At 29.6% G+C, this 10,862-nt stretch overlaps 1 protein-coding gene across 6 annotated transcripts in view; it reads left to right on the top strand.

The window, feature by feature from the left end:
- Positions 1 to 672: 672 nt before the first annotated feature.
- LOC119636799 (cholinephosphotransferase 1) overlaps positions 673 to 10,862 on the top strand; it is a 14,673-nt gene continuing 4,483 nt past the window's right edge. The window contains exons 1-6 of one of the 6 annotated variants that reach the window (XM_038032419.1): positions 673 to 924; positions 1,009 to 1,309; positions 2,442 to 2,682; positions 2,752 to 2,910; positions 4,991 to 5,119; positions 6,904 to 7,035. In XM_038032419.1, coding sequence (XP_037888347.1) covers positions 1,080 to 1,309; positions 2,442 to 2,682; positions 2,752 to 2,910; positions 4,991 to 5,119; positions 6,904 to 7,035 — 891 coding nt within the window. In that variant the 5' untranslated portion in view covers positions 673 to 924; positions 1,009 to 1,079. Of the gene's footprint in view, positions 1,310 to 2,441; positions 2,683 to 2,751; positions 2,911 to 4,990; positions 5,120 to 6,903; positions 7,036 to 10,862 lie in introns of all 6 variants that reach the window. The other 5 variants (XM_038032418.1, XM_038032421.1, XM_038032422.1 and 2 more) reach the window with 5 other exon arrangements.

Below are 10,862 nucleotides of genomic sequence, written 5' to 3' on the forward strand. Positions count from 1 at the left end.
AATCTAGTCTTTGCATTGGTTGGTAGCTTGGTAATATTCTTTCTAAATTTAACATTTGCTACAATATATTGCAGCCCAACTACTTTAAATTTATCAATATGCTGGCTTGAGCAACTCACTGCGTTTTTGTTCCGGCTGCAGCAATATCCACCAGCGATCGGCTAGGAAATACCTATTCTTGATTGACGGAAAAGTATTTGACGACTAAAGTTGGGAAGAAGATAAAAAACGATATTTGCATCCAAGAAGGATACGAAGGATTTGAATTGTTTTTTATATTTTCTTAAATATAATGTCTATGCTCTATTTTGACAATTCTAAATCCATTAAATTAAAAAACGCATACATCATAAATTTTACATTCATCTCAAAAATATCGTAATATTGCTTAGTTTAATTTTACTGCATAAAATTTTGGAAAATAGTCTGGCGTCTTCTTCTTATTGTATTTTATCGTAAAGCAATAACTTTGACTTTTGGTAATTCTCTAAAAATGTGGAGAGCAACAATTTACATGAGCTTGCTTAACAGATCTGCGTTACATAGCTGCGTCATCTAACAGAGCTCATGACGAATGTGTTGCCACTTTTTCTTATTTATTAGGAGCAACTCTATGTCTATTCTCCGTACATTCTCATTGTTTCTTCTTCTTATTGCTTTATTTTGGTGTAAAAGAAATAGGCAACTAATGGTTTTTAGCTTACTTTGAGATTGCTTGCAAAAGAAAAAAGAATTAACGAATTAATCAATTAATTGTAGAAATTGTCTTTGAATTTTAAAAAAAAGTTGATAATTTTACTTAAATATAAGTTACGCTAATATCTAAAAAAAAAGTAAATAATAAAAGAAGAGAAATCTAATCATCTTAAAGTGCGTTTGTGCAAGAAACTAAGAAAAGGGCACATTCTACCCATTCTATTCAATGTAATTTATGCGGAACTAATAAAGAATATTCCTTTAAATAATCAGAAAAGATAATTAAAAATAATACAAATGAAATTTTTATAGAAAAATTGTATATCCTGCGAATCTATGATAACACATGAATATAAGTGAAAATCATAACATCATTACCAACGATGAATAAGAAATCTATGTTGGCTTACAAAGAGGATCGCATATTAACAACACAACAGTTGAAAAAACTCTCCGAACACAAATATCAATGTAATAATGCAAGTCTATTGGATCCTTGGCTGCAGCCATGGTGGAATTGTTTGGTCTCGAAAACTCCTTTGTGGTTGGCACCGAATTTAATTACAATTGTCGGTCTAATAGTAAATGTTGTCACAACTTTAATATTAGTGGGGTGAGTTGGTTTATACTTTGTGTGTTTACAGGTAGTGTAATATTGTTTAACGCTTTGCAATTGCTGACCGTGAAAAAATTTTGTTATGGTAGAAAATTCATTGGTTTGATTGTTTTTGTTTTTGTTTCGTAAACATAACCGTGATTAATTTCAATGCAGAGAGTAATTAAATAAAAAGAGAGAAATTATTTCCTAGAATCTTGATATGTTTCATGTAAACATATAATTCGATATTGAACGCTCACCTTAAGTCCAACGTAGCTTTTTCTTTTATTTTATGTATTTTTTATATTATAACGATCGTAATTAAGTTGCACTTGATTCGCTTTGTAAGAATTCTAAAGCTAAAGGTGAACACGTATACATATGATTTATAGTATTCATCAACGTATTGTGTTCACATTCAATTAACACACATTTGAAATTTTGTCTATATGGCTCGAGTCACTATTTCAATTGACCTCCTGCATTGATTGGAATACTTAATACATTAAAAAAAAAAAAAAAAACGAAACACAAAAGTGCAGAAACTGCAAATAAATCAATGATACAATGTCTCAAACTAGCAAATAAGGGGAAAATTGTCATTCCATGTAGCTTAAAAGCTAATTTCTTTACAATCAGCATTGATGAGCTGGTAGTTTAACCCTTTACTCGCAATTATTTTTAAATCATCATATTATTATTCCATCCATTTGAAGGTTTATTAATAACACTTTCATAGCTACATTAGATTGAATTTTATTATAAATTTAGAAAACGTTATTTTATTTTTCTTAATTCAATTTAGGCATTTATGACTTATTTCTAAAGGGGTACATCACGTGTTGTGCTAGTCTTCTTTCCTATGAACAATTTCAATAAATTATCTAAATTGTCTTTTTGTATGCTTTGCACGTTTTTTCTGCGCTTGTGACAAACACAACAAGTGTAAAACGTTTACTATTAATACAACTATACGAATATATATATCAATCACGCGTACATAGATACTTGAAATTACCATAGAAGAAACGCTGCAATATAATTGTTTTAATAGAATATTACGTATGCAAAAAGTACTGAACCTTAGACCTTACACCTGAGGTAAAAACTATCAGATTTACTTAATTTACAATTCTTGGAATTATAGATACAGCCCAGGCGGAATAACTCCTCCACCGCGATGGACTTGCCTACTTTGTGCTTTTGGCCTGTTTGTTTACCAAAGTCTAGATTCAATAGACGGAAAGCAAGCAAGGCGAACAAATACGTCTTCGCCGTTGGGTGAGCTTTTCGATCACGGTTGCGATTCCATATCCACTGTGTTTATTGCTTTATCGGCCTGTATATCCTGTCAGTTGGGCCACTATCCTAATTGGTTATTCTTCCAGGTTACTGTTTTTTTTTTAATATTAAAAAGAAAAATATAGTTTCTGAAAATTTTTTTTTTCCGTTCTCAGTGTTTTTGTGCTATTGGTTTGTTTTATTGTGCCCATTGGCAAACTTATGTTTCGGGCACGTTACGCTTTGGAAAAATTGATGTAACTGAAGCTCAGTTAACGATCATCGGTATACATTTAATATCAACCGTGTTTGGTCCGGAATTCTGGTTAACGAAGGTAAGTCCAAATGTTTAGGCAAAAACATATCTTATTCCTCTTAATCAAATTCGTTAACAAATTTGCTTTGATTAATTCAGCAATAAATTACCAACATTTCCAGGAGATTTTTCAAATTTTATTATCTTTTAAATTTTTTTTTTTTCGGATTGGCTTAAACATATTATATAACTTAGTTTATAGTAACGTATTTAACTCATAAGAAATTATAGAAAAAGCCCAACACCGTAGACAGTGTGTTAATTTATTAAAAAAAAAAACAAATATATGATTTGTTAGAAAATGGCTTTTAAATCGCTTTATATAACGGGTATTAAAAATTAATATAAAAATAGAATACATTAAAGAAATTTATTACTAGAAAACGTCAACTAATGCGGTCAAGGAAATGTTCTCCTGTCCCCTTCATTTAAGGCAGCAATGGTAGCCCTTTCTTAGTTAGCAATATAAAGAATATTTAAATAATCATAAAGGCAAATTTTTAAATTACAAAAAAAAAAAATTAATTATTCACATATATTGTAATTTGTTTATAGGGATTATACGGCCTAGTCCAATTAGAGCGTACAAATTTTGAAGTGAAAATACTATTTCTTAACTTTCTAAACCTAAGTAAACGAACAAAAAGCGATAGCTTCTCTAAGACGATTCTAATTCATCCCAAAATATGGCAACTAGATGATTCCGTTCATAATAATACCTCCGCAGACCCTAGCAGTAAGTAAGTGTTTGGTATTTTTATAGTCATCATTGAAGAATTGCGCTTATGGTGGAAATCGCATAGTCCTAAAACTCATTTTTCGACATTTGTCTAAAATTCGGTACAAGCGCACATAAGGAGTCTAAAATAGTGAGCAAAGAAAACCTTCGTACTGCTCAATCAACATCTGAAGATATCATTGTTTTTACATTCGCTTAAGTATTGAATTGAAATGATTTTCCATTTTTCAATCTCTCTTTGCGGCTCTTTAAAATCAAAGGAAATATGAGTTAGAAGCGTTTGCGACAATGATTAAAGCATACCCTATAATCAAGTGCTGTTAAGCTTATCAGAGTTCATCTGTCCAAAAACAAGAAGAGCAATTAAATTACATTTTTATATCGATAGCACGGCATCCATCCAATCAAAGAGTTCTACTCATTTACACATGGAAATAGTGTATTAGCCGCTATCAAAAAAAAAAAAGCAGGACGGAGAGGTAGCATAAATAGTAATTAAAACGCAAACGATTAAATATGAAATTAAAATAAACATAAAAACTAACAGTTTGAATTTTTGTTGGACGAAACTGAGAAATACATTGACTATATTTTATATATGTTTGTTTTCCATTCTTATAATTTGATTGGTATGATTTTCAACATCCCTTTACAAATTTATGTACTCATCGGCAATGAAAAGATGATAGGAGATATGCTAACATCCCGAAATACGTATTGCAATATATTGTACAGTACAGTGCAGTCTTGCAAGCAACGTCAGTGCCTGTCTCTGTTCAGCCACAGCTGCTCATTTTTCCATTTTCTTCGAATTCAATTTACACATAATATTTGCGAACATATCTATCATGTTACAAGAGATTCGCCTAAAACATTATTTGTAAATTGACATCTGTGGCGACTATAAAGCTAAGTTAATAAGAGTCGTTTAAAAATTACTTGGAAAGATTATTTATTACATTCGGTTAACTAACACGCCTGTAAGTAGAGAAAGTTGTCTGTAAATGACTTATGTATTCCCAATGAGTTTCCCGAAAACGTTTCATTAGAAATTAATTTCTAGCTATACTCGTTTATATATCTACATAGGATGAATGAATGAATGGGGGTCCACAAAGAGAAGAGCAGGTTAATAAAATAAATTGCTCACATTCGATAATTTTATAAAAAACTGTAGAAATTCGTAGGGCTGCCTTAGCTGCATCCTTATTATCTCTATTTGAAAATTTAACTTACCTGCCCCCTCGTTCCCGATATGTTATAATCTTTATTGAAATATTTTTTGCATTTATCTATATTTTCATATGTATATTTATTAACTAATAATATGACATCAAAAACACTCCTCGCTCGTCTTTAGATTTTTGGTAATTTAGAATTATGGTCTTCCATATCGCTAATGACTATAATTTGCGGTATTTGGTCATTATCCTATATATCCTCAGTTATTTTGGCTGGTGGTGTCGGCAAGAATGGCAGTACAGTAGCAGTAAGTGCTTTTATCTTTTTTTTTTTTTTTATTGTTTGATTTATGTTTTGTTCAGTATGCCTCGTTGTGCGATACGCGATTCATAGCGAGCTCCCTTTTATATAAAAGTAATTTAAACCAAAAATAATACACTTGAGTTTTCAATCATTATTCTTATTGTATGCATTTCGGCTCTTTTGGCTTACATTAAAAAAAAAAAAAAAAAAAACAAAGAAAAAAGAAAAACAATAAAGCTTTGATAGCGACATAAAGTTTGTTAATGTTTTCCCATTTTTAATTAGGTATTTTTTGGTATATACATATATTTATCGCTGTGGTTCCCTCTCTGTCCCTTACCTTGTATTTCTCTTTTACTTTTAAATGGTGTTTATTGCTGGTTCTTCCCTTCCTTTTTTTTTTTTTTTACATATAAACAAAATGGTTTTAAAAAATATTTTCTTAATTTATTGTTTATTCTGTTATGTGTTTATGTAAAAATATTTTTATACTGTTTAATTTTAATCTAAGTTTTCATATACAATATTTACTCACTAATCATATTGACTTAAGCAATTAGGCGTTTAGGATTTTTTTTCTTTTTTTTTTGTTATAATAAAGTTGGAACTAAGTATACATCTCTGCAGCCGTAAATCGAGGGGCATAACAGTACAACTTTTTAAAATTTTTTTTATCCTGCAACCATATCGAGGTACAAGTTTGTGCGTATGTAGGCAAGAAGGATTTGAGTTAGACCCATCGATTCCTATCGATTTAGAATTGATCTAAACTTGTCTGTCGGTCTATCCGTCCTGCGTTCTTGTGTTAAGCTGCAATTCGCAAGTTTTGAAATATTTTGACAGAATTTGGTATATGGATATGCTTTTGGCCAAGGACGAACGCTGTTGCAAATGGTCAGGATTGGATAATTTTTTCCATCCCTTACTATATAAAGGTTTATCTTGAAAAGTCGTCCTATGAGTGGTGCAGGACATTGAAAGGTGTACTATAGTGTATTTTCTTCTTCTTTGCTAATCAAAAAGCACTTGGGGTCAGATAAAGAATAAGAACGATAAACATTCTATTCTCTGCGCTCAGTTGATACATTGACACATTTAATGTTAAACGGGAGGTAAAGTAATTATTTGTAGGGTCTTCCCGTGTGCTAATTGAAATTTTGTTGGATTTTTGAGGGCAATTTTATATATAGAAAAAAGCCAACCCTTCAATGATTTCCTAACTACAAGATCTCGAATGCTTTATGCCAGACAAATACTTTCGTTTACTCGCCAGCGTATAAATAAAAATAAACCTTAGAGGTCCTCTAAATTAAACAACAGCTTGAGGCATCAAACTGATTCAGCCATATCGGGTTTCGAATGCAGAAAAAATGTAGGTTGAAAGAAGAATTAGACAAATACTTGGGACATGTATTAGCGATTAAAGACAAATTTATGGTAGGGGCCTTCTTAGATGTGTTTTTCTAGATGCACCGAAGGTTCGTATAAAATACACTACAGATGCGATCGGACCACGCCAACTGTTTATTATTCCAGTTCTTAATGTCATTTTGGTTGGAATAAGATCAAAGATGCATAGATTCCTTACATTCCCAATTATACTGTTATGCTCTTCAGATGCGAATACGTTTCAAACATTTCATTATTTATTAAATGATACATTCCAGTGGTATAAAAGCAAAAAAATGATTTGAAAAAAATGTGTAAAAGAAATATGGATTTCTTGGTGTGTGTTCTCCTTTCATTTCTTGTCTTTTTTCATTATTCTGTTTTGTTCTCATTCTTTAGCTGCCGATAATGGAATTAAATAAGAATTATGTAATTCTAATTGGAATAACAATTTGTTATGGCATAAATTTTGTAAATTTTTGCAAAATGTTTTTGGAGGGCGGCAGTGGCAAGAATGGCTCCTCTGTGGCTGTAAGCATTTCATAATTTTATTAAAAATATTACTATTACTATTATTATAATTTTTTTTTTTTTTTTTGTTTGACTATTTGCCAAAAATCTTGAAACAAAAAAAAAAAAACAAATCACTTACGTGCGCTATTCTAAACATTACAACATTTAAAAAGAAAAACGCTTGCGTTTCTTTCTTTCTTTTCAATTAACATTCATTTGCGTACATTTTAATTTTGTAACTTTTCAGTAATATTTTTTTGTTTTTTTTTGGTTCTTTGAAAAAGCTACAAATTAAATTTATGAATGTAAAAAATTTAACTTATAGCTAACAAGTATCAAATCAATAATTTCTTTTATTGCTGGTATTAAGGATTCTATTTTGGTGTTTTAAAATTATATTAATTAAAAAAAAAAAAAAACGAAAGAAAATTTGGTAAGAATTAAATTTTATCATTTTTTTTTTTTTTTTTTTTTTTTGGCCTAATTGAAGCTACTTTAACTTTTTCCGTATGTAATTGGCTCGATTTATTTTATTTCTTGCTATTCAAACAATTTATGTTTTTTTAACAATTTTTTTTATTTCTTAATTGTGAATATATACAGTCATATTGAGATATTTGATTTTCTATGAAATCTTCCTTTGGTATTCATCACTAGAGGATGATGGTAAACTCTGTTGACTATTCAGATGACCGTGGTCAACTGGTAGTCCATTGACTCTTGTTAATTGCGAGTGAAAGGCTCGTTTAGGGTTAATATCAACATTTTCGTCATTTATATATATATATATATAGGTATGGTCACATGAATTGAATTGAGTTGAAAAACAAAAAAAAAAAAAAATTTGAATACACTCCTCAAGAAATAAAGCTATATCTATCGATTTAAAATATTGTTGACATTATTATCTCCATTCAAAGTTTAGAGGTAAACTCATATTATTCGGAATACTGCCAATGAGATTTAATTATTATTAACATTGATTGCTGATCTGCTTAAAAAATGTTAAAATTATTTAAACAATACAAACAGAAAGCATCTCAATTTTAAAAGACGACTTTTAAATACCCTATACCTCAATGTCTGACACAGTTCTTATTCTTGCCAAAAAAAAAAAAAACAAAAAAAAAATTATACCTTGTTTTTATCTGAACTTTCTAATACTAAAAATTAGATCTCTCTCCATAAGAACGGTTGTGGCAAAGAATTTCAAAAATTGCGGTACATGTTCAAAATTCAGCATAGTCTATTTTTGCATCAAACTGTTATTATGGATCAATTTTCATCATAAAATATTAAATTAATGGACTTTTTTCCTCTAAGGGATAAAAATATTCAAAGTCCAAATCTTTCATATAGGATAGCATCCAGAAATAGGCGTGAATGGCCCAAATTTAGTACAGTGCATTTTTCTATCTTAAGTTTCATCATAACCTATTAAAATTTAGACTTTTCTGCCCCATAAAGGATCTATTTTTGTGAAATCTATATATAGAGTAGAATCCAAAAATAGGTCATGATGACCCAAAATTTGCTACGGTTAATGTTTTATCTTAAATTAGTGTTATGATCTGATCTTTGCCATGAAGCATTGAAAATCAGACCTTTTTGTCATATGGATTTCAGTTTTCGCTATATGAGATGTTATATGGGAAATGATCGAAAAATTGGATCGATCGAAACCGTTTTCAGTAGCTTTCAGCCTTGAGTCCAAACACGTCATTCTATCAAATTTCATCGAAATATCACAAAAATTGCTACTTGCTTAGCTTCAACACAACTTAACGTGGACAGATATTAGATAGGCAGATAGATTTAGATAGTTCAGTTTATCACTTAAGTAAGTGATAAAAGGTGGGTGTATCCAAAAGAGTTTCTCCTTGTTAAGTGCGTCCGTACAAATTTAATATACCTTGTGTCACAAGTGGTGCAGGGTATAAAAAATATCAAAGCAAAATATACGGTTATGGGCGGGAAATTCATTTGCAACAGACTAATGGATTTCATTGGAATAAATGTTTCATGGATGCTTTTACAACAATTAAAGAAATAATTTCTCAAAGCATCTCCTTGGCTGTACTCCTACTACCCGCGTCCCAATTTTCTTTCAAAAATAAAAAAACTAGAAACTTTATTGAAATATTAATCGGTATGTAGCGAGAAGGTATCAAAGATTTCCTTAATTATTATTTTGACCAAAAAAAAAGTGAGGTTAAAAATCTATCAAAAAATTTAATTAAAATTAATCAATCAAAAAGTTCTTAGACATAGAGAGCGTCGTTGAGAAAAGTGCCTTTAAAAACTCGAAGTAATGAAAATGCCTTTGGGCTACATAAGCAATTTGATTAGTCATAAAATCTTTCGGATGTCACTTTTTCATACTTAATAAAAGTATGGCGAGAGTTAAGGCGAGAAATAGCGCAATCTCCCCTAAGATAGGCAGTTCGATTACGACTGTAAGAAGAGTGTCAATATTTTTGCTAAACTCGTGATCAATATTGGCTAAAATGTTATTATTATAGTGAGGATCGTGCAAGTCTGAGTACACAACGATTGCTGTGCTGCCACCCTTGCGACAAATATTGTCACACAATATACTCGACATCCTAGAAGGTGTGAAGCGTATCAACCTTTGCATGAATGCATCTTGTTTTTGTTGTTCGTTTTTTTGTTTGTTTTAGATTGGAAACTTTCGGTGAAATAAAACTTGTGTTATTTAGTTAAAATTAATTTTAACAAAAAAATATTATTTAATTAATATTAATTTTGACTGTATTAATTTGAAATCGTATCTATTTATTTTCTAAATTTTTTAACACATGATGGACTTGTAATTAATTTGTAAATTGTCATTGTCAGTGTTTTACGCTTAACTATCAAAAGTAGCGCTTATTGCTTAAAATTTTGCAAATGAAAATATTTCGTTTGTTGTTTAAAGTGATCACGCCCATTTTCAATGGGCTATGTTATACAATCAGTACACTTCAATTTTGTCTTATAATAATATTTATTTAAGATTGCGGACCAGTCCGAAAAGCGTATTGACGGATACGATACAGATATGACTACATCAATATAGAATCTCTAAATTTTTAGCAAAACAAAAACGTTACATTACATTATATCCAGTAATATAGATAGTTATTACCTTCCACAGCTTAGTGTTATGTTAGCGCAAAAATAAATTGAAAAAGATTTCACTGAGTTGATGGTACCACTTTTTGTATTGTGTACACTTTATGGAGATGCGGGATAGTAGATAATACTGCTGTACCCTCCGTCCTTCAATGATGAACATGATGAAAATGAGCTCCATATCTTGACAAATAAAGAAAAACCTATCGGCAGCTATTGAAGATATATTTAACAATTTTTAAATAATATAAGGTTTTATGATTAACTCATGCAGCTATATTAAGATTTATATAGATGAATCATTAATTTTTGAAAATTCAAAAAATTAGAAAATCATAAAAAGACAAATAAATTTCTTTAGAATTTTAGACAAATTAAAAAAAATATACATATATATTTGATCATTAAAGGTATTTATTACTTTTTTACTTTTTAATTTTTTTTTTTTTTTTTTTTTTTTTTTTTGTAATGTAAAAATCCGAGAAGATTTTGCTTTATTTATTAACAAGAAATTATTTCATAAAAGAAAGTACAGTTAGTTTTATTGAATACATAATTTTAAAAATCGTATAAAAGTTAATTCTATAATATTTTTTTTTTAAATGTAATAAATTTTTTACATCTTCTGTAAATTGGTTATTTTTTTTTTCTTATATTTTTCATACAAATTCATTTTCTATTTTTTTTTTTTTTTTGTTCTCAATTTGAAA

The sequence above is a fragment of the Glossina fuscipes genome, unplaced genomic scaffold (genome assembly GCF_014805625.2).
Source record: "Glossina fuscipes isolate IAEA_lab_2018 unplaced genomic scaffold, Yale_Gfus_2 28, whole genome shotgun sequence".
Taxonomy (NCBI): domain Eukaryota; kingdom Metazoa; phylum Arthropoda; class Insecta; order Diptera; family Glossinidae; genus Glossina; species Glossina fuscipes.